The 25092-nt window shown below is 35.4% G+C and overlaps 1 protein-coding gene and 1 long non-coding RNA gene across 5 annotated transcripts in view; one reads left to right on the top strand and one right to left on the bottom strand.

Moving 5' to 3' along the window:
- Positions 1 to 12100, top strand: part of LMO3 (LIM domain only 3) — a 98996-nt gene extending 86896 nt beyond the window's left edge. For all 4 annotated transcript variants that reach the window (XM_057556811.1, XM_007194810.2, XM_057556810.1 and 1 more), the window contains 2 exons: positions 99 to 224; positions 10236 to 12100. In XM_057556811.1, coding sequence (XP_057412794.1) covers positions 99 to 224; positions 10236 to 10341 — 232 coding nt within the window. In that variant the 3' untranslated portion in view covers positions 10342 to 12100. The remainder of the gene's footprint in view (positions 1 to 98; positions 225 to 10235) is intronic.
- Positions 8409 to 23155, bottom strand: LOC103002283 (uncharacterized). The gene is made up of 3 exons (XR_452210.2): positions 23038 to 23155; positions 18215 to 18241; positions 8409 to 8914 (listed from the first exon to the last, which is right to left on the bottom strand). It is a non-coding gene; the product is annotated as an uncharacterized LOC103002283 (long non-coding RNA).
- Positions 23156 to 25092: the final 1937 nt, after the last annotated feature.

Consider the following 25092-nt stretch of genomic DNA (forward strand, 5'->3'; position numbering starts at 1 on the left):
TTGCGTATTGATAGCCTTACAGGGTGTTATTAGCGTCTTCTCTGGTTGCCAAATCAGATTTCCCTGGAAGAGTTTGAAAAAAATGTTTCTTGTTCTAGGCTCTTCGGCGTAACGGGAAACTGTGCTGCTTGTAGCAAGCTTATCCCTGCCTTTGAGATGGTGATGCGCGCCAAGGACAATGTTTACCACCTCGACTGCTTTGCATGTCAGCTTTGTAATCAGAGGTAAGCAGATTGCATTCTGCAAAAAAACAGTAAATCTCTCTTCGCTGGCTATGTATTTAATAGGCAGGAATTATTTTAGTACACTTTACTTAAAGCAACTTATCTCAGCATTTTTGTTTCCTGCAACCATTCATTCAGGGCCAGAAACATATCACTGAGAAGGAGAAGGGTCTCAAGGCTACCCTTCTACCCCAAAGAACTGCATCATAGAACAGGATGTGATAGGAAATGAACACTGAGATATATGAAAACGTTATAGAAGACTTTCTCTTCTTATTCATTCTTTATAGTTTTTCTGTCTTTTAAAAAGTAAGTTTAAAATATCTTTACTTTTAGTACTACTTCTGTGAGCAAACAAATTTACAGTGAGGAAAATACACAGGAATTTGTGGCAGGCAGTGTGTATTCATCTTATTTTTCATACTTACAGTTGCCCTATCTCTTGATTTCTTATCTTGAATTTTAACCTTGTTATATACGTACTTTTCAAGTTGCTTCAAATCTCTTTGGGAACGAGGTCGGGTACAATTATCAGCATCGGAGAGGCAGCATTGGACGATGGAAAGAGTATTGCGCAGGGAATCTGAAACCTAAATTCCAGTCTGGACTCTCCCTAACAAGATGTGTGAGCATAAACCAACTATTTTAGTTCTCTGTTTTCTCCTTTATAACATAAGGGAGCTGGATTAGTCAATTTCAGAGAACTCTCTCATCTCAAAGTATTATGACTTCCTTGCATTTTTCCAAAGCAAAAATAATAACTTTTAATTCTAGTGTGAGCTACATACTACCATACCGGTTTTACGTAATAAATGCGGAGGATGTTAGAATATTAAAATATACATATCATTAAAATACATTTCAAAAATTACTGCACTTGATGGATTTTAATGAAAATAAATTCAGCACAGGTGTGAAAACACCTGAACATGGAAAATATTCAGTAAATATTAGTTTTGTCAAGTTCTCAGTTACTATAATTGGCCGTTTTGCCGTTCAATGCAGTATCTTCTTACGAGGCGCTATAGAGTAGTAGAAAGAGTATGGCGTTTACAGTGAGAACTGGATTCAGATTCCATCCCCACCATATGCTAGCTGTGCAGTCTTGCGTAAGTCACTTAATTTCTCCGAGTTTGGTTTGCACATCCTTAAAATGGAGACGCTAACGTCTGTCCTGCAGATTTTGAAAATTAAATGAAAGAATTTATTTATAAGTACCAGGAACACAATAGGTTCTCAAAAATTAGTTCTTTTACCTTGATATTTATAATTTACTTTTACCATATAATATTTCACTAACTTGGTTTTTACATAAGATATCTCCTGCTAAATGTAGATGTTCAGAATCTGGCCTAGTATACCTCACAATGTATAATTTACCCAGGAAATAATTCAAGAAGTCATCTTGTAACATCTTGAGTCTTCCCAATAGATGTTTGGAATCAAAGTAGGTTGATTCAGTCTGTAGTGACACTTAGCCAAAAATAAATTAGCAAATGCACATAGTTTTTAATGTAAGGATATGAATACAAGAACACAAATGTCCACACATCCTTACAGACTCATTAATATGCATGAGCCTATATGTGTGTATGTTTTAAAGGTATATTAGTAGTAAATTTAGAATATTTTTGTTTACTTACCACATTTCGTCCACTAATAGCATTTACTAACAATAGAGTTATCTTTGTGCAACAATAACATTTACTGCTTTTCTACTTATAAACAATTACGTATTTATAGTGGAAAATTTAGAAAATAGAAAGGGATAAAGAATAACATTGTCCCATGTCTCACTGTTCTAAAAGAAATTATTTTAATATTTTGGTATGTGGCTAACCATACATTTTTCTGTGCATATGTGGCAAATGATATATAGCATATACTTTATATTATACCCACACTTAAGCATCTTAAAGGAAAGTAACAAGGAAGAATCCTAATGTTTGTTACTTGGACATTTTCATTAATATAGGGTGCCTTTTTCCCTGCCTTTAAAAATTCTTTTATAATATTTTAAGCTTTCTTGTGTTCAGTTTTATGGATAAAGCTTCATATATTATTAAATCAGTCTTCTGTCATCAGATGTGTAGGTTGTTTCTTCAAGTTTTTATATCATCAGTATTATCAATCTAATGTGGACTTTATAAACAAATACTCAAATCTGTGTCAGGCTAAATTCACAGGAGCATAGTTAATTAGACAAACCATATAACAGTTTAAAGGCTTACATTATATATTGCCAAAGTGCTCTCCGGAAAAGTTATACCCGTTATTCTCACACCAGAAAAGAAAAAACAATGCATTCCCTCACATAAGTTCCAACACTGGGAATTATTATTTTAAAAGAAATCCTTGTCACCTTGAGGGATGAAAGATGGTATCTCATTATCATTTTTAATTAGCATTTATTTGATTACTAGTGACCCTTTGATATTTCTTCTATTAGGGAACTGCCTGTTTATTCCTTTTGTCCATTTTTCTCTTAGGGCAGGCTTACCTATTTTATCCGTGTTCTACACAGAAAATTAAAACATCATTCAAGTGCTAAACCCAGCCTAAATTCTATTATGATGCAAAGTCATTGTAGGTCGTTAACACTATTTACAAATCGTATATCAATTTTATTTCACCATTGAAATAAAAAGTTGCATTCACAATTACGTCTTTCTCCTCAGTGGAACTCAGTCAAGTAAGACAAACACTCCTAAATTTTGACTCTAAAACTGTTCACATTCTTATTGCTGCAGAATACTGTTCTAGTATTATTATTAAAGTACCTAATATATTTCTGTGTGCGCTTCATTTATTACATGCCATAATGGGACTGAATATCTTTAGTGCTGGTTATGCACAATTAACACTTAGTTATCGTCTTGTCACTTCCATCCCTACAAGACAAACTTCTTTAATGCAAGAAGTCAGCTAATCTTCATCAGTCAAGCAAAGCAGACAAATTTTGTTACTCTGAATCCAGAAGTTTTCAATATAGGAGACTCTCCTTATCCTTTGGCGTCTGCTTGGGAAATCTCTCCAATAAAGCCATCTGCCTCAGGAGCCTCTACTCATAGTAGCCAAATCATTGTCTTAGTATTGCACCTTTTCAAGTGACACACAAGGCCAATAGGTAATTTATAGGCACTTTCCCTTAAGCAAACTTTCTTAACCCCTGAAATTATGATTTTATAAATGCTTATGAATTTTATTTAGCAAGTCGTTTCATCTTAACTTTTAAATCACAATATCATTAAGATCTAAAGCATTTCTGAATGTTTAAAAAGGATAGTAGTAACAATGAACTTTCAAGATGGGTGATCTTCTCTGTCCTTTTTAAAAGGGTATGGCTAAAAATGTGAATCCTGAATTAAAATCTAAAAGTCCATCTATTTTGAAAGGACCTGAAGAAGGTTATTTTGAACATCTTGTATGATAACTTGAATCTCATTCAGAATTGGAAAATTCTGAGTAACAGGTTAATTTCTTAAAGATGAGTAAGCCCCCCCTTAGAAAATTCTAGGAAACTAAATGATGGTTTTATAAGAGAAGGGAAAAAATGCTTGTTTGTAATGAAATTGCCTCAAATATGTAGAACTGTGTAACATTAAAGGAAAAAAAGCACTGCACTAGGCTCTGTGGAAACAGAGGTGAATAAAATCCAGTTTCTCTCTTAGGGGTATTTAGAGCTTAGGGAGAGACAGGCCATCAAAGACTCACAGAAGAGAAGAATGTAATCGATGCTAAACAGATCTATACTGAGGGAAGAGAGGTCTGTCCTTCTTGAAGTCTTAAGAAAGCACCAAAGGGTTGATGTCCTGGGTGTTAAAGGACTCTCTAGGACTGGTGTCTGGTGGGGGGGTGGAGGAAGTGAGGAAGGCTGGGTGCAGTGAGGAAAGGATTTTTCCAGACAGATGGAGCAGCTAGCAAGGCATGGAGGTGTGAAAGCATGTAATGTGTTCCGGAAATGAAAAGTGGCTCAGTGTGCTCAGAGATTAGAGAGGAAGTTTGGTAGGGACATGGAGGAGTAGGGGATAGAGAGAGGAAATTGTAAAGGTAGGAAATCAGTGAACTAAAGTCAACATGAGTCCAAATTTAAATTATTCATCGGAAGTATCTTTGTTCTTTAAGGCTATTCAGTTCTAGAATAAGTCTGTCTTAACCAACATTTGTGGACCACAAAGTGGTAGTACAGGTTATGGTGGTATTTCAGAGGGTTCAAAAGAAATTTAACTCATGGTCATTTACCTCAGCACTGCTGCCCAGAGTGGGAAACCTGTTACACATTCATGAGAAAATTTGAAATGCCAAAGTAAATGACACACCAATAAATAAGTGCTTTGGGAAAGATCAGAATGAGTTGACGGGGTCAGGGAATACTGATGGAGGGAATGGAAACTAAAGAATTTTGATTGATTGATTGATTGAAGTATAGTTGCTGTACAATATTATATGTTACAGGGTTACAATATCCACAATTTTTAAAGGTTTTACTCCATTTATAGTTATTATAAAATATTGGCTATGTTCCCCGTGTTGTACAGTATATCCGTATAGCTTATTTTATACCTAATCGCTTGTACCTCTTACTCCCCTACTTCTATATTCCCTTAAAAAAAGAATTTTTAGAATTTAAGTAGATGGAAAAAAGGGAGAAATATCCCTGGCTAGGGAACAGCTAAGCAAAAGTGAGAAGATTATTGTTAGCAAATAATAATGAGAGCAAATTTTTATACAGTGCTGATCACACACAAGACATCGTTCTGTTTTACATGTGCTAACTCATTTAGTTCTCAAAATAACCCAGAAGTAGGTACTATTATTAGCCTCATTTTACAGATGAGGAAGCTGAAGTATAGAAAATTTAAATAACTTGCCCAAGATTACACAGATAGAAAAGGGTAGATTCAAAATTTGAACCCAGGCCGTCTGGATTTAATCTCTGGATTCAGAGCCAGTATGAGGACCCTGACCTGTTTCAAGATGAAGATTTTCTTTTCTGACAAAGTGGGTATAAATGGGAGTAGATATAGTGGAGTTAAAAAAAGGTAGATGCTAAATAATTGATAATGGGATTTGGGGTGTGGGTAGTGAAACTTGGTACAGAAAAGATTGTTGGGAATGCATTGTGTGATGACAACTGGGCTGGCATTGGGAAAAGACAGTAAATTTGTTCACAAGTGTACAGTGAGTATATAACCTGCACTTCTTACTGAAAACAAAGTACAGTATCAAAATCTCCATCTTTTAGTAACTGAGTATGCTAAATAGAACAGTAGAGACATTGGAAATATGGACTGGATCCCCTTTCTTTTTAAAGTGCTGTGGAAATGGAAATTAATTATAATTGGCAGTCACTAACCTTAGGAAAATAAGATGACTAAGTTAACATTTTCATTCTTAAAAAGGATGTCACAAATGAAAGCTTCCTAGCAGAGGCATTTGATAACCCGCTCAAAACTACTCTAAGCCCCGTATTTTATAGCGATGATTTCTTAATTATTGTCTGTACATTTCAAGTCTCTAAGACCATATGAATTCAACTAGAGTTACTCCAAAATATCTGGAAATTAAATCTATGATTAATTCTAAAACATTAAGATTAGGTGGCTTATTAATAATCTGATTGGGCATCTTTTTATTCCTTAACATATTTTTTTAATGATGGCAGAATTAATTGAACTGACTATATCACAAGCGATTAAGATTAATTTATAAGGAAGATTATCAGTTTATTTTCAAGAATTTTAGCCTGACCTATTACTATATATACATACGCTATCCTCTGGCCATCACTATTTTTATAATATTTTTCTGAAATGCTAAATCTCATCAGGACCTGGTTACAGAACATTGGAAATTAGCCTTTCTTACAAAATCACAGTTATAGATCATTTTGTTAGGTGTCCGATATCTGCATTGCTATTCCTCTAATTTCTTCATGTTTATATATAGGACATTTTAAAGGAAGATATCAATCCTAATTGCAAAGCAATCATAATCTGTTCTTAACTATAGCTTTCAAAGCTGTTTTGTTTGTTATTTGTGTGTGACATTCCTCACCTATGTTCTGTTTCATTTTGACCTTTAAGTAGAAATTGATATGCACATAAAAGGTACTTTATCCAGTTGACAACATATTAATAACAACATATCTTAGGTAGGAATATTTTAGATGAATTCCATTTGTATTGAAAACATCTCATTGAATAATAGGCTTTCTTTTGAAAAGCTATGTAAAGAAGTAATAATAATACAAAAAAACCTATATAACTTCATAGCCTCATGCTTTACTGCCTCCAGGTAAAAGCATGGATTTTTTTAAAATTGCTTTCAGTCATTTATTTGTTTTTTTTTTTTTATAATTTTATCCCTCAGTTTATTTTATTTATTTATTTATTTTTGGCTGTGTTGGGTCTTCGTTTCTGTGCGAGGGCTTTCTCTAGTTGCGGCAAGCGGGGGCCACTCTTCATCGCGGTGCGCGGGCCTCTCACTATCGCGGCCTCTCTTGTTGCGGAGCACAGCCTCCAGACGCGCAGGCTCAGTAGTTGTGGCTCACGGGCCCAGTTGCTCCGCGGCATGTGGGATCCTCCCAGGGCTCGAACCCGCGTCCCCTGCATTGGCAGGCAGACTCCCAACCACCGCACCACCAGGGAAGCCCTATTTGTTTTTTTTTAATTGAAGTATAGTTGATTTACAATGTTGTGTTAATTTCTGCTGTACAGCGGAGTGATTCATTTATACTATATATATATATTCTTTCTTATATTCTTTTCCATTATGGTTTATCACAGGATACTGAATATAGTTCCCTGTGCTATACAGTAGAACCTTGTTGTTTATCCATTGTATATATAATAGTTTGCACCTGCTAATCCCAAACTCCCAATCCATCCCTCCCTCCCCCTCCCTTCTCCTTGGGAACCACAAGTCTGTTCTCCATGTCTGTGAATCTGTTTCCTAGATAAGTTCATTTGTGTCACATTTTAGATTCCACATGTAAGTAATATCATATGGTATTTGTCTTTCTCTTTTAGACGTACTTCACTTAGTATGAAAATCTTTCGGGACTTCCCTGGCAGTCCAGTGGTTAAGACTCCATGCTTCCTCTGCTGGGGGCATGGGTTTGATCCCTGGTCAGGGAACTAAGATCCCACAGGCCATGCGGCATGGCCAAAATTAATTAATTAAAAAATTGATGCAAAAAAAATCCGTGATGAACAAAAAATGAAAATTAAAAAAAAAATCTCTATGTCCATCCATATTGCTGCAAATGGCATTATTCCATTCTTTTTTGTGGCTGAGTAGTATTCCATTGTGTGTGTGTGTGTGTGTGTGTATACACCACATCTTCTTTATCCATTCATCTGTGAAAGCACAGTTAGGTTTCCATGTCTTGGCTATTGTGAATTGTAAAAGCATGGATCTTGAATCCAAAGAGACCAGGGTGCTTTTCCTTCCTCTACCATACACATTCTAGCTATGGAAACTTGGGCAGGTTTTTAAAATTCTGGGAGGAAGTGTTAGGTTTTTCATCTGAAAAAGAGTGTTAATATTTACATTCTCAGCTGGATTTAAGGAATAAATGTGATCACTGTATATACATGCTTAGCCTTAGCACATGGTAAGTACTTTATAAAAGGTGATTATTTTAATTACCTACATTCCAAACATTGAGGGAAGGCTTTACATATTACATTTCTACTCTGCTGCCAACTTACAGAACTTACTGATGTTAAAGATAAAAATCCTGAAGTTTCATTTTCAATATCGTGAATGGAAGGTTGGAATTTGAACCCTATTCATTGCAAATGTCTCTCTGCCTTTCATATACTTCTTATTTTAACATTCCTACCATCCAGTGATGTAGTTGTTTTATCTTACCCACAGAGAACTGACTCAGAGAGAGTATGAAATACACCCTATATCTTGCACTGAGTAGGTGAGAGCAACAGGGCTCAGGACCAAATCCCCAGGCTCTTGGCTCAGTGCTTTTCTCACTATAATTACTCTGATTATATTAATCTACAAATAGAAATTACCTAAATTTCAAGGCCCCTGAAGGTAAGGATGACATGACACAACATGACAAAAAAAACCCAAAAACAAAACACGTTTTTATTTGATAGCAAATAGAATTTGGAGGCTTGTTAACAAATTAAAGCAAAATTTTAGACAGTATGGAGTTGAAAAAGTATTTCCAGTTTAGTCGATTTTTAGGGGAAAAGAATATTCAATAACATCAGCTGGAACATGAGAGTATTTAATTAAAATTATTTATTTTTGATGGATATTTTATTATTAGCTTATTAGTCAGTTCAAATTAATTTCAACATTAATATAAAGTGAAAAATTTGAACAGTAATCAAATATATTCTGCGTGCTACTTTATATAATCTCACATAAAAGATAAGTATCTAATCTGGCTACTTAGCCCTGCCCAACAAAAGAAATATTTCCTTTTATTCAACATATCTTAATGATCAGGATAATCTACAAAACCTGGTTTATTCAAACACCACTTTTTAAGCACAATATTTCAAGTTTATAGTTTGCAACTAATAAAAAGAAGATATACTTAAAGTCCAAACTTGAATGTTCATTGTATGCAATAGCCTTGACCACAAACAGCTGCAGGATTTCAAGATCAGGGCATAGCCTGTACTTTCAATCAGCATCATCAGCAGGCAGTAATCCTGGGGAAAAAAAGTAAATTCCACAAATAAACAGACCAATCTTCCTTTAAGAGGAAAGCTAATTCTTTTCAATCTACTTTTTTTATTACACTATTTTCCCCTCTATCTACTTAGCTAGAATAAGGATAAATTTCCAAAGCTACCCAGTTGGAAAATAAATAGGTTCGCTGTTTGTCTAGCATTCCAATCTTTGCAAATGTAAATCAGCCCAACTGCTCCTCATTTAAACGTTCAACTTCACAAAACATTAAAGGGTGGCTTTCATGACACAATTTAATCTATCCACTAAGATTTCTGCTTGAACATCATTTGAAATTGACTATCTGATAAAGAGAGACCACTATCAAAGGTCAGTGAGGTCAACTTATATAATTACAAGTAGTTTTACTGGGTCAACTCTACCAGACACTGCTATTTGAAGGTTAAATTGTTACAATTAAAAATATATACAAATCTCCCCAGAGTTACTTTATTGTTAAATGTACTGGAAACAGCACAAGCATTTTTTCTGATCTTAATTGTGTCCAAAGTGTCACCACTGGGAAATTATACAAAAAGAGCACTTATTAAAAACATTACAATCTTGCACATTAAACAGTGCTTTATAGAATAAAATACATAATTAGCTACTGGAAACTAGTTTATTTATCACATCAATATTAAGAAGTTCATCAGGTTACTCCCTTTGGTTTAATTGGAAGTACTCTAAGAAATACATTTACTACTTCATAGTTGGTGAACTTGCCACAAACAAAGGAATATGGCCCAGCATCTGAGTCTGATGCTAAAATAACTTTCACTTCAGAACAATTACTTCAAAATTGAGAATTTAATCACATTTTAATAACAGAGTAAAAGGAAGCTTTAAGTGAGAAGCTCTAAAATGGGCTATTTTCTAATCATTTGATTCATTTTAATGCCTTTTACTTTTTTTTATAAAATGGATAAATGGGCAATGATGAAAGCTTCCATAATCACTGCCGTGAAATATTATTATCATTGTTTTAATGAGTGTATAGATCAGTTTTTTTTCTTTCCAATATGGTAAAAAAAAAATCACCTTTGCTGCCCAAGGTGTTTTCCTCAATGTTCTTATGAGTTTTATATATAAAAGTAGGATTTCAAATTTTATGTGTAGCATTTCCTTAAATGACCAGAATGGTTTAATTTTGACAACAAGGCAATTTTCTAAGCCAAACTTTCACACTCAGGGAATTACCATAAATTGAAATGATGAAATGATGATTAGGAAAAGAAATCTTCAAATCTGTAGATCTGAGTGAAGTCATCTTAACCATTTTATTTTTGTAAATATTTTCAGATTTTGTGTCGGAGACAAATTTTTCCTAAAGAATAACATGATCCTTTGCCAGACGGACTACGAGGAAGGTTTAATGAAAGAAGGTTATGCACCCCAGGTTCGCTGATCTATCAACATCACCCCATTAAGAATACAAAGCACTCCATTCTTTTATCTTTTTTGCTCCACGTGTATATAAGAATTGACACAGGAACCAACTGAATAGCGTAGATATAGGAAAGCAGGATGGTTATATGGAATAAAAGGCGGACTGCATCTGTATGTAGTGAAATTGCCCCAGTTCAGAGTTGAATGTTTATTATAAAAGAAAAAAGTAATGTACATATTGCTGGATTTTTTTGCTTGCTATTCGTTTTTTTTGTGTCACTTGGCATGAGATGTTTATTTTGGACTATTGTATATAATGTATTGTAATATTTGAAGCACAAATGTAATACAGTTTTATTGTGTTACCATTTGTGTTCTGTTTGCTTCTTTGTATTGTTGCATTTAGTACAATCAGTGTTTAAACTTACGGTATATTTATGCTTTCTGTATCTACCAGCTATTTTAAATGAGCTGTAACTTTCTAGTAAAGAATTGAAGAGCAAATCTCACTAATGATACACATATAAAGCAAGTCTATCAACATTAAAAATACTGAAAAAGAAAGACACACAAAGCATTTTAGCAACGTCCACTTATTGCCACAATGATTTAGAGTCTATCAGTGTTCTCATTATCACCCCCTATTTTCAGGGGGTTAAAGATCAGCTTTAAAAAAATGCATAAAAATTTCATCTTAAAGCACTTTCATTTTTTACCAACGTGAAAAGTGCCATTTTTAGAATAACTTTAAAGCTTAACAGTTATCCTTTTAATACCCTTTTTTGTGTGTGTGCTCTTTACCTAGTCAATGGCTTTGTTTTGTTTCCTTCAGCCATTCACCGCTTATGTGAGCTAGTGCCTTTGGGTATCATGTAAAAATTTTCCAAAGGGTTACTTTAAAAAAGGGTTACCACATGAAATAATTTTAAAATGATAAATTTCTTGTACAAATTTTGCCCAGATCTGTCCATAAGAGGTAAGCGTATAATAACTTTATGATTTGATACATTTCTGGCACCAAAAGGTTTTGAGTGCGAATCTACTGAAACCATGATAATGCACATGGAATCTATGATCCTATTTGAGGAGTGAAGTCACTTTTGATCAGAGCGGGATAGTGCTCACAGAATCTTCTAGAAGAAGAGAAACAAAGGGATCGATAAAAAGCTGAGAACTGGTGATTATATATTTTTCTGTATTTACCTGCCATTTATTTTAATGTTCAAAAGTGAACACCTTAAAAGTTTGATGTGTCTTACTCTCATTGCTTTCTCTAAGTAATTACCCGCTCAGAATTTATCACACTTGGGCTGAAATCTGTCATTCCATTTTTTTAAAGGTGAAAGATTATTCCCTTATGTACATGATAGCTGATAAAAAAGAAAGCTTGCTAGAAACAAAAATTATGGAGACTGATTATTTAAATTACAATTAAGGAAATAAAGTTGCGACTGTGTTCCCTTCTTTGGGGTTGCTCACACTTTGTTTCTTTGCTTCCGCTCTTTGTACTCAAAACTACTTTTCAGCAGATCTGATTCCTCAACAGGAACAATGAAGCATATTTTTACTAGAGCAACTTTTAGTGCTGTGGGCTTTTTTCTTTTTTTTCTTGATCACTTGTATAAGAGACAATATTTCCCAGTGTTACTTGCATACATACTTTGTCCTGCCGAACATGCATTGCAGATAAAAATTAAATGTGATACCTGAATTCTTGGTTTGGGGCCAAAATATTAAACTGAAAAAAACATGCTGGTGTGGATTTGAGTTGTTTTCAAACAAAGCTTTACTATGAACATGCATGTGAATCTGGATATTGCCTCTCATTTTTAAGAAAATGGTTCTGTGAAAAGTGAATGATATGTATTTTTACAGATGCTTCATGGTTGAGTGTTCAAGTCACATGTCCTCCAAATTTGAGATATACCCCCAAAAAAGTTTCAAAAATAGCAGTTTGGGGCCCACAAAATAACTATTGACATCATTTTAGCCTTTGAGCCTTACATTTATTTCATGAAAAGACTTGCATAGCCGAAACCAAAAAATAGCAAAACAGAACAAATGGGAGGAAGGGGGGGGGGGAGATATGTAAGAAGTGGTTTTCCTAACACAGCCCTGCTAATCCCCATTAAGAGTTGTTTGAAATTCATGTGGATGTAAAAATGTAATTGTCCGTGTCTTTTTGCATCATCTTTTTTAGATTTAAATGGTTTTGCATATGCTTATCAATATGTCAAAATACTTGTAAATTGGGAACAAACTTCTCTCAGCTTCTTGAAGCTGTTCAGTTATCCCTGCCACCCAAAGACCAAACAAGGTCTTTTGCTTAATCCTTTGGGAATTAATTCTTATGCTTTTTACTACAAACAAAATTACTCACCTGGATTAAAGATTAAGACCTTAATCTCCTTAGATTATCTTTAATCTCCATAAAATGGTGGAACAAGACAGAAATAGGCCATTTTACAGCTAATTGCCCATAAATAGTAGCATTTTTGACTGAAGTACTAAGCTAATTGTCTCGACTACTCAAAGTCCCTGAATTGTTGTCAACTTTCCTCTTTGTGTTGTGTAGCCCTGACGTCACCTAGCTTGTTATCTGAAGCCTCCAGTAGAACATCTCCAATGGAGCATTGATTTCTCAAGCAGCGAAAGCTCCCTTTCCAACACGCATCTCATGTAGGCTGCCTATGATGAGGGACCAGGCACTTGCACTCCACTAGAGTGCTGGCTGAGTTTAAAAGCTGACCTGTGTTTGTAATTTCACTTTCATCTTGCTTAATAAATATCTGCTGGATTCTTTCATTCATTTTTTTTAATATTCAGATTTAGGTTTTTAATAAAAGGGGTATTACACTATTTGATTGCACTTAATGGGCAAAATCTAAGATGATATCTAGAAAGCATACTATGAAAAAGGAAAAGAAAAGTGTGTAAGGACATTTACTTTCAAAAGGTAAATCATAAGCAGACAAAGTACCTCAAATGCATTCTCCAAATATTATATTTAGGATCTCTGAGCTAGGTAGTTTGTTGCTATTTACTTTTGTGGGGAAAATAAAACTGTCAAAAATGAAGGTAGCAATTGCTGGGTATAATTTTGTACATTTATACAAATTTTAAGGGATCTTTCTGAAAGCAACCGTGTTGCTCTTGTCAGACTAAATTTCCAATCTCCTGGTTCCTGCATAATGAATTAAAACAAAAAACTCAACGAAATCCTTCATTTTCAGGAAGAATGTTGTTCCTTCACTGAACCAGGGTGCTCAAAATTACATCTGTAGTAAAACACACCATACGCTAGTGATTTCTTTTTAACTATCACTTTAGGCAAACCACTCTCTGGATAGTCAAACAATTTCATAGAAATGATACTGGCCAAACATATTTAGTGTTCACTCAACTAAGCTGCAAAAACAAGGTACATGTTTATTGTAATAGGCCATTAACGCAGAATACAATTTTGGCAAAAGCCCTTTGATTATTACTTTTTCTTAAAAATGCCATTACGGATATTTCCTAAATGTGATTTTAATGCAATGTAAGGTAATAGGAAGCAAAGCTTTAATACGGCTATTATTTCACATGACATTTATTAAGTACCTACTATGTGACAGGCCTTGCCCTGAGCACTCAGCCTCCTGTGAGGCCGACCTAGGATACTTTGTGTGTCAGATAACTTTAGGGAGTCTTTGCACTGGTTTGTACTCATCTCAAACCTACGAATAATGAGCACACAAAAGCAAATACCACCTTCTACCTATTCAGCATGTCATTGGTATGAAAGCCCCAGAAAATATCTCAAGTAATCAATGTATTCAGAGAATTATCTCACACAGGTTACTCATTAACTCAATAGCACATAATAAAAAAGAACATCAATTAATTAATGTCACCCTCAGATCGCTATGATTACAGTAGCGCTCTGTTGAAACAGCCGTTATAAACGGAGCTGCCTCTATTCATTGTTTTCAGTTGGCCCATTATTTGGCTGAAACCAGTGTCATATTTAACATGTGCCTGTAGGTAGTTGTGTGATTAGTATCATAAATGAAGAATTCTGAACATCTACTGCTTATAAAACCTTATAAATGGTCAGGGAGAAAATCAAGAAAAATCTCATTTTTGCTGTAGCTTCTTTTGAAGCCAAGCGATTGGAAGGGTATTACCTTTCTACAAAGTATACTTTTTACATTTATAATCAAGATGTAAGACTTCCATGTTAAAACATTAGAAGGATTAGCTGCTAAACACTTAAAAGTAAATTTTCCAATGTTTTAGAATACACGTAATTTCAGGAACTTTTCACAAAGACTAAAATATGCATGACCAGTTTTGAAACATTTTGGTACCCTCCCAAAAGGACATTTTTGCCTTTGGTGGGCCAGGTTGGGGAGGAGGTGTGGGGACCAGCAGTGATAGGGGACAAGATTATAAGAAATGCCAAGTATTACATGCAAAGTCACCAACGAAAGTTTCCCAACTATCTTCGTAAATGCCATTTCACTAAGCTTATAGAATAATTATAACAGTTCCCTTAGGTAAGTAAGAAACATCTGTTGGCAACACATAGCAGGTGTTAACAATTACACATACTGAAATTTTTTAAAATGTTAATTAAAAGAATTCTGTTTTCTGAAAAGGAAATTCAAAGATACTCCTGTTTTCAGCGTGCAGATCACGTAACGCACAACATTGTAAAGCCCAGATCATCTTTGATCAAGTAGGTTTCGTGTTTGGTTCAGATCATTGCAATCAAAAGTGAATTGGAATTCATTGCACTTTTTACACAATGGGTATTCTGGGCTGAGGAGCTGAATACTCATGAAATTGGCATAGTGGAGCAGATTGCAGAATATTTTGGCTTTATTAGCAAGGTGGTCGTCGTTAACTATACCAAATTTAATGGACACAGTACAAAGAAAAATGGGAGCAAGAGGCATGCAGGTAATAGATTATCCAAATCTTTTTTAACCCTGCTTCTGCAAAAGATTTTAAATCACATAAAATGAAACTGTCCATTTGTAACATGTAATATTATATTCCTCATCATCTGTAGTGTCTAACAACAGGTAACACTCACTGAACACTTACCATCTAGTATGTATGGTAAGTATTCAGTAAGTAGTATAAGTAGTAGTATGAGATTTTTCATTGCCCAGGTAATTTCCACAACACCCTCCTAATGTAGGTTCTATTAACCCCGTTTTGCAGATTTTAAATAAAAGTAAAGAGAGCTTACTTAACTTGTCCAAGGTCATACAGCTAAATAGTGAGATTTAAACGTAAGTTTTCTGACTCTGGATCTATCTCTCAGAGAGTTTTCATTCTTATTAATATCATTATCATCATCATCATCATCACTATGATTATTATATTCTATCCAAAAACTAGAAGTAATCTGTGCTTGAGCAAAAATTCCAAACATTTCAGAGTTAATGCCATCTTTAAAAATGAAAATTGGAAATAAGAGTGATCATATTTTCCTACATGCAATCCACTTAGGAGCTCCTTCTTTCAACCTTTAAGAAATTTATTTGAGGCTACAGAGCCAGGAATAATAGAGGATCCCTAGTAGAGCAGTATCAGGAACAAGAGGCAGTCAGCATAGACTTAAGAGTAGGAGTAGAAACCTGCAGTTGTCTGCAGCAGGATAAACATGCTGTGATGAGGTGAGGCTAGACCGCTGCTCTCCGAAGTCAAGATAATAAAATTAGTGTGTTACCTGTCTTTGACATTTTATAACTTACTTCCACAAGATATGAAACAAACCGAAAGTCAGAATAACAATCTGTGTCAAACTGTGTGTTCACTTGTCTAAAATACACAAGGTGTCGAGGATGCTTGGTTCAGATCAGTGGCCAAATAATTAAGGAACTCTCCAGTCTCAGATTTACAATGGCAGGTTGAAGCAATAGTGGGCAAAGCAGCTATCCTTAACATAGAGCAAAATGCAATTACCTGCGTTCTCATACGACCACAGAAAAATCTGAGACCTCCTTCTTTCCATTGCTTCAACTGCTTGCTGCCATCACCACAGCCACTTCCATGTATTGGGATCCTTTCGAACTTAAATCATTCCAGGTTAAGTGGTCCTAATGGGAATTTCCACCCCGCAAGTGTTCCTGTATTTTCAGTATATAATTAGTACTTAATCTGAAGAGTTCAGAGCTGTGATGATTACGGCAGAACATGGTCATACACAATTGCATAAACAATGTGCAGTTCCTCAACTTAGGAAGCACAGTGGAAGACCCAAGAATTTTTAATTGTGTGAGACCTTAGGTTAAGTTCAACATGACTTGCTAAAACATCCCTAAGAAAGTTTGGTGGAGCTGCTAGGTTGTCTCAAAGTTAAGCTTGACCTATAATTCCTTTATTATTCTTAGAGTATCCTCAGTTTAGTATGAATAGTAGCAGGGGCCCGGTGAAGACATAGAAACCACATGTGGGGCAGTTACTGATGCGTGAAAATAAAATATGGGATTGAAAATGAAATAAAAATTACATGGAAAGAGCCAGGAAACTTTGTAAAAAAAAAAAAAACAACTGTTGGGCACCTTGCATGTGTGTAGAACCATATTAAGCATTTCTAAATTTTTTCTGCCTGAGAAACTTTGATGCATAAAATATAATGTTCACTGCTATTTATTCTTTGTTTAATGCCCAATTTATTAAATATACCACTCTAACAAATGCAGTTTCTCTAAACACTTGTATACCATTTAAACAGCTAATAAGCCAAACTTGTAAATTTAATAAATCAGATCCAACCATTTAAACATTGATTAGAATCTTAGTCAAATTCTTCTAAACATTTCAATAAAATCCCATCTAATAAGCTTCAGTTCTTTAAAACCAGACAGAAATTCTCACTATGAGTGAAATTTCTTAAAAAAAATTAAAGTTGCATCAAATATTATTAATTTAAAATAATATTTCTATATTTTGCTTCATATCTTTCTAAGGTTACTTTAATAGTGTGTAATTCCTTTTAAAAATTAGAGAATTTTCTCTCAACTAGCTGTGGTTACAGGATCTGTGTTTTTGACTAACTGAACTTTGACTGGGGCACAAGAGTGAGCTACTCTGACCTAAATGATTCAAATTTGAACCAGTGCCATCAGTTGGCCAATAATTTAATAATCATGCTTTTCTTTTACATCAATGGAACTCTTTAAAGTCTAAGTCTTTCACATAGGTTATAATTTCCCATAACTCAATGCTTTTCCTAAATTGATATGTGCTGACATTATTGAAAGCTTAGGTATGCCATTTTAATATCTTATTATAAGCTATAGGATCATTTAGAGATTTTTATCTCCCAAGAAATAAGGAATTGAATCTATGCAGTCAAATTTCCTATTAGGACACTCGGCTAATCCTCTTTCATGCACAAATTATTGGAGCTTCTTTTGAACTGATTATAATGCCTTACCACCTGTGTTGATGAGTTGATTAGTGTTTTTGGTATGATTTCACTTACAAGTCTCTACATTTAATCTTCTCTACTTGGAAAATAGAGGCAAATACGAATTGACACTATACGTTCAGTAGAAGAAACAGTCCACATATACCATTTTATTTAGCTTTTTTGTATTAATATTTTAACTATTTTGTGTACTTTACATTAACTTTTCCCTATTTGAGTACAGTCGTAGACCCATGCTTTCATAGACTGGAAAGCATTGCAGGTGGATTTAGTAGTAGGTTATGTTTCACGTATTTTGTGTGTGTCTGTAGTTCTTACTGTAGGTGTCAATCAAAAAATTTGTTTTGAAAAATACTATCTTAGAAACTCAGAAAGCCAAAAATAAAGAGCTTGCGAGAAAATGCAGAGAGAAGCACTGCAAGGTGAACAAAGGTGAACTGTTCCAGAAAAGGGTACTCACCTGAAAACTGCAGCGGCCAAACAGCTGCTGTGTAAAAGCAAAGGTAGACGAAATCATTTTAGAGGGAGGGGACATTAGTTGGACATTGAAAAGAAGAGGATGAAGAAACAGAAGGGAAAGTCAAGAGCTGATACCATGACTTAATCACCCATATCTGCAAGAGTTTACCTCACTCTTCACTAAGGATATTTGACAAGACCTTACTGATGCTACACTCTCATCATCGGGTTTATGCAGACCTTGATTATTTTTTAGGTAAATATGGTTATTCTTTATCTCAAAACACAATTTTCTTAGACCCAATGAACCCTTATTTTTTTTCCATTGAAACCATTTAAGACATAAACGTAGTGGTTAGCAGCTCAGCTTTGCCATCAGAGTGACAATAATCTTGAAAAAATTACTTAGTTCCATTAAGAGCTGTTTTCTCATCAGTAATATGGGTAATAATACCTACTTCATAGGGTTTATTGAAAAATCAAATGAAACAATCTATGTTAAGTCCTTAACATAACGCCTAGTAATAGTATTCGGGTTATTTTTACTATTATTATTTTTATGAATTCCAAGTTCTATGAGAGCCTCTTTAGTGCTATTTGCCCTGATGGAGGTTAATCAGTCTGGGTGAACATCAGGGGTGATTTATGCCCCAATAGGTAGACATGGGGCAAAGAATAACAATTACAGGTGAACATTCAACAAACAAACTAGAAAATTCCTTCTAAGCAAAATATTGAAATTCAGAGAGGAAATTAAATTGGGGATCTAGACCATAGTCAGAGACATTATGTGATAAAACATGTTTTTGCTCTCTTTTTTTCATCTCAGATATTTTGTGTATGTGTGTGTGTGTGTGTGTGTTGCCATGTATATGCCTAGCATTTTTACTGGGATAACCTTCATTTCTGTTATTTAGCCAGAGGAACTCAATAATCACTATTTTCATATAGTCAGTCATACAGACATTTATTGGACACCTACTGCATAACAGAGTCTCCTCCATGTCCCCTGAGGAATACAATAAAAAATCCTTGCATTTGAGGGAAGACAAGCCAATGACTATTAACCATGGAAGGTAATAACCTAGAAAGCAGAACTATCCACAAAGTGCTGTGGGGACATTGGGGAAGAAGTGGTTTCTTCTGTCTGGGCGCATTAGAAAAGGCTTCACGATAGAAATTTTGATTCAGTCTTGAAGAACCATTGGCAGATGGAGGGAATGTTGGTGCTTTACAGGGACCACTCTCAATTTAAGTTCATCAAGCACTTAGTTTCATGGTGACTCATCTAGCTGATAGGCAATAGAAAATGATCAAAGATTTTGAAAAGATATAGGGTATAATGAAGGCCAAAGTTTAAGATTGGGGCTAGGGAGGGGCAAGAGGGGATGTTGATAGTTCAGACAAGAGAACTTTGTAAAAAAAAAATACAAGGAAAGAGATAAGCACCTACACAGCATAATAGCTATTGGGAAATAAAAGATGAGTGGGAGTAGTGGGGAGAAGCAATAGGAAAGAGACAAATTACCAAGTATGACAGTTGGCTAAATGTAAAGGGAACAAGGGGAAAGGGTCAGATATGACTCTTGAGATGTGGGGATTTTTACCCTAAATTATTATAGCTAATGTAGCAAACCTAGAGAAGAGAATAAGAAGTATACCCTGTTTGATGACACTCTGGATGTAAGGCACACATCTCACGTCAAAGTGCAGAGTTATATTACTGCTTTAGAAATTCTTTGGACTTTTAAGGAAAAAAGAAACATAAGACTATTGGTTGCTGTGGGAGACCTTGCTAGGTGTCTGTGCCCTTTTCCCCCTCATTCTTACTAACAGCATACAGGGCAGTGACATGCCAAAGCAAACATTTTCCTTTCGTGGATTCTTTTGTATCCAGGGATGGCCATTTGACACTGTTCTGGACCATGGGATGCAAAAATGAGTCATTGGAAGATCTGGGGATAACTTTTGCCTTTCCTGATCCAGGCACCACTTTTTCCTCTCTATTGGTCCCTTCTCCCCACCTGGAATGTAAGTGGGAGCTTGTGGAACAAATCCCAATGGGAGATTTGAACAGACTTGAACTATCCAGCTTACCTCTGGACATCTTGTCGCTGTGGACTGTGGTTGGGTTACCTCTTGTCACTGTGGTTAGGTTCTTGTTACATGTGGTCAAAAGCAACCCCTAACTGACATATTTGTTTACAGAAACTTGAGAAATTTTATGGGTACATTATCTGACTTCAGCTGTAGCCTGATTCAGAGAAGGGAAACTTTGCACTGAGTTTGTAAGACCCAACATTATGGTTTCCTTTCTTCTCCTCCCAATTTAGTTCCCTCCTGTCACATGAGAATCCATAATCCTCTAACAAAAGAAGCCAGAAGGTAAATTTTCTAGTATATGTGTCTTATTTTCTCTTTGATCTCACATAACACCAAAACTCTACCCTGACTTTTTGACATAAAGTTAGTATTTCCGCTAGATTATTACAATTTATCTAATTTTACATATGGTCAGTGGGGAAGGCTGAGTTCTTATTAGACTGTCATAAAATAATATAGGTAGAAAGATGCAGGGAAATAGCAAAGGTATTTTCAAGTAATTAGTTGGAACTACAGACAGATCAAAAAGAAAGCCATTGTGCAAATGTCAGGCCATTCAAGGTTATTTCACCTTGAGGAGATAATGTCAGATCCCTGCTCTGGATATAAGGGAAGTTTTGAAAGTTTTTCTGCCTCTCCCAAAATCTTGTCTGAAGATCATTCCTGATCTATGAAGTTCTTCTCTTGTATGAAGAAAAAAAAAGAAAAAGAAAGATAATATTTATGTATGTTTTACACAACTATACTTATTCAAAAATAGTTCTTCAATATGATATTTACCTTTCCTACTTTTGGGGGATATACAAATAGCCTTTATGAAAATACAATGATGGTAGATAATAGGTTTTGTTCTTTATTATCTTACTTGGAGAAATAAATAGTCACCTACTTCATTCTGTTTTCCCTATTAAAAATATATAGATATATTTAAGTGTATATATAAAATTGTGAAATCCATTAATTTGAGGTTGTTTTTTTGGTTGTAAATCCAAAATCTCATTTCAACCTTATGTCCCTCAAATAAAACCTCTCCATTTCCTAAATACCTTCCAAACTAATCTTATTCTTTGCTCTGTCCAGATTCCAAGTGCTATGGGTTCCTCTATCAGCAGAAGAGCTAACTTAGTAATTCACTATCTTCCAAGGCATCATCTCAAGAGTATCTCTATCCATCATTTTTCCTTCCTCCCTATGCTTCTAGGAACACTTATTCAGTAATTTCTATACACCAATCATGTTACAACATCCAGGAGCATGGAGAAAAAAGGGATGAAGACAAAGGAAGAAATACCATGCCAAAGCTCCAAGACATACTTTCTACCCTCAAGTAGCTCGCAGTCTGTTGGGGAAGTGAGGGTAAAACAGCTCCATAGTTATGGGATGTATCGGAGGATGCACAAGATACTTTGAGAGCAGAAAGAAAGGAGTGCCTAATTTTGAGAGTATCAGCCATAAATTCTGAGAAAAATTGCCTGAGTCTTGAGAAGTAGAGGTGCTTCCAGTAGATTAGGAAAAGGAAGGAAAGTTATGCCAGGTATGTGCAAAGACTTCAAGGTGGGAGAGACTTCAGTGGGTTAAGGGAACTTCAATTAACATGAGGAGTTACAGATTCAAATCCAATGATGAAGCGCCTTGTTTCCATACACCAGTGTAGGATAGTGGTCTCCAAATCTATGGAGCTTTAAAAGTATAGATATGTGCGTGTGTATACCTATGTATGCATATGTGTGTATATACGTGTGTATCAGATATTCTGACTCAGTAGGTATGTTGTCATACCCTAAAATCTATACATTTTAATAACTCCACAGTGATTCTAATGATTCATCAGGTGTGGATATCACTGCCCTAGATGATGAGGGGTCCCTGAAAGATCACAAGGCAGAGGATGACACGATCAGATTTACATTTCAGGAAGTTCAATCTGGTGGTCTTATGAAAGGTAAAGTGGAGGCAGCTGAGACTAAAGGCTGGGAGCCCAGCTGATGCAGTTGAAAAGAATGATTTAAAAGCAATAGAGCAGAGCTGGAGAGAAGGTCCACTCCAAAGACACTTAGGAGACAGTCAATACAGGAGCGGTTGGTAGTTTTTTGGGGAAGAAGATGAGTTTTAGATACACTGATTTTGAATGGCCTTGGAATAGAACTTGGAAATATAGGTATTCACACTTTAAAAGAAAGTTCACGGTGAGGAACCTGAAGAAACTGGATTTTGTGCAGCTGGGTGGTAAAGGTACCACTCTGTACTCTTTAAATTGTGTTACTTAGACAACTTACGGAAATCATAAGCCAGATCTTACTTTCTATTTTAAGTGTAAAATCTTACTTAAAATGTTAAATATAATCTGAAGTTGGTGAGATATGCAAGGGTTAATTGATTAAGGAAATTAGATTGACAGATCATGTGTTACCCTAACCCACCAGATTCATTTGAATAAAGTATCATTTCAGGGTTGCCTTTTTAGCACCAAAACAGAATTCTAACCAAAATGACCAGTTTCTATTAGTCCTACATGATCCCAAGAACTATTCTTTAATGTCTTTACTTCTCTCAAAACCATCTCTTCCACTTGTCCTTCAAAAAGACAATTGTGGTTACAACTAGATGGAATTGATGATTCTGAAATTTGGGATTTCATTTATCCACTTAGTTCTTTCACACACAGTGAACCACAGGAAGTGCCATGACAGATGGTAATACAGTAATCCCCTACATACAAACCTTCAAGTTACGAACTTTCAAAGACGCGAACATGCACTGTTAGCTTTTGAGGAACAGGACCCAAACGTAGAACGGTACATGAAGGTTGCAGCAGCCGTTCAGAATGCAATCCAGTGCTACTGTGTCATCTGTGATGAGAAAAAAAGAGATACTACCCAGACATCAATGGATCGTTTTTTCAAGAGGGTAGATAGAATTGAACCCAGCAAGGAACCAGATGCTGTACCATCAACGTCAGGAGTGAGTGAAATTGCAGCTTGCCTTCCGTCTCCTATTGCTGAACTATCCCTCAGCTCTACCATCTCCCACCTCCTCTCCCTCCTCCAGTCAGTAACTCTTCTTGCCTGTTCACTCGATGCCAGCCCCTGTATGCCAGCTGTTGGACTGTACTGCTGTACTTTTCAAGGTACTGTACTGTAAGATTAAAAATGTTTCTATTTTTTGTGTTTGTTTTTTATGTATTATTTGTGTGAAAAGTATTATAAACCTATTACAGTACAGTCTTATATAGCCGATTGTGTTCATCGGGTACCTAGGCTAACTTTGCTGGACTTAGGAGCAAAATTGGACTTAACGAACGTGTTCCCAGAATGGAACTCGTTCGTATGTATGTAGGGGAATTACTGTATGTTCATCCATGTTACAAATTCCTTCTAGTCTTGTTCAAAGTCAGAGTATAAAACTAAATGGATAAAATCGTTTTTTAACTCCTTCAATAAAGTGTCTCTAAACAAGGAAATAGCTCATTATATAGACTATCCTAGTAAGAGGAACTGCTAGTATATGCCTGGCTTTTAAATAAGAGCACACACATCCAGTCCAAGTTACAGAGATCCCACCCAGGTTTTAAATGGGAGACAAAATAACCCTTTCAAATGGTCGACAGCCCTCTTCAGCCAACATTTCTCCTTTCAAACCTAAATCCTTTGTGTTTCACTTTCAGCCTTTTCCCTTCTTTTCTGCCTTTAGTAGTGATAGATAAAAATGCTTATCAACTGTTCTCTAGTAAGAAACTTAAAATACTCATAGATCATCTTGAAATCGTTTCTCATCCAGAATAATCCCCAATCTTTTGACCTTCTCTCGAAGGTCTTATTTTCCAAAACTTGGATAATCTTGGTGGCTTTCCTCTGAACATTTTTGATGCTTTCACATATAATTTTGGTTGTGGAGCTCAGAAGTGGGTACAGTAGTCATCCTGGTGTGAAATGTGTTAAGAACCATAGCTAACGAGCACTGTATCTTATATTGCTGCTTTATGTATGATATCAGTATCAAAGTTCTTTTTTTCTAATAAAAATGCAGCTTTACTAATTCATGGCCAATTTGCACCAGAGCTAATTTTTTCATGTTGCTGGGGGATGCCCATGATGTTTGTATAATCTGATTTTCTCTGTCACAAATAAACACATGTGTCCATATCTGTCATGTTGCAATTTGACCCAACAAAATGGTATGTCTTCTATTTATATTAAGATTCTTTAGAATTCTTAGTATTTCCCTCAAATGGCTAAATATCATTACCTTTCCCAAGCAGTTTTGCGAGGTCTCTCTTTGTCAGCCAGTTGTGTATATTTAACACGGAGCCTGCAGCTGACTCTTGTGAAAACCACTTGTTCACTGATGATCACTCTTTAGGTAAAATTTTCAGTTTTGTGTCCACTTGGAGGCCTATAAGTGCCACCCTGGTAAGGGAAGGTGTGGTTTGGCAAAACTGGGAGGTAGGCTAGGGACTAATACAAAGAGTTATTATTTAAGGCAATGGGGAGACCAAAACAAAAGGCATCCCACAAATAATTTAGACTTACCATTATGAAATGATCTGGTAGGGTTTAGAGATATGACAGCCTGGCTTAAAAGGCCTGGGAGGAGGGACCAAAGCTAGGTAGTACGGATTAAATTTCCCAATTGATTACCTAGTATGCTATTATGAGATCGAAGGAAAGAGAAAGTTCAAGTTGAGAATGGCTATCATTTCCCGTTGATCCTACCAAGTCGAGCACTATCTCTGAAACCAAAGAAAAAGGTCGTTGTTTAGAGAATTAAAGATGCAAA

The sequence above is a fragment of the Balaenoptera acutorostrata genome, chromosome 11 (genome assembly GCF_949987535.1).
Source record: "Balaenoptera acutorostrata chromosome 11, mBalAcu1.1, whole genome shotgun sequence".
NCBI lineage: Eukaryota > Metazoa > Chordata > Mammalia > Artiodactyla > Balaenopteridae > Balaenoptera > Balaenoptera acutorostrata.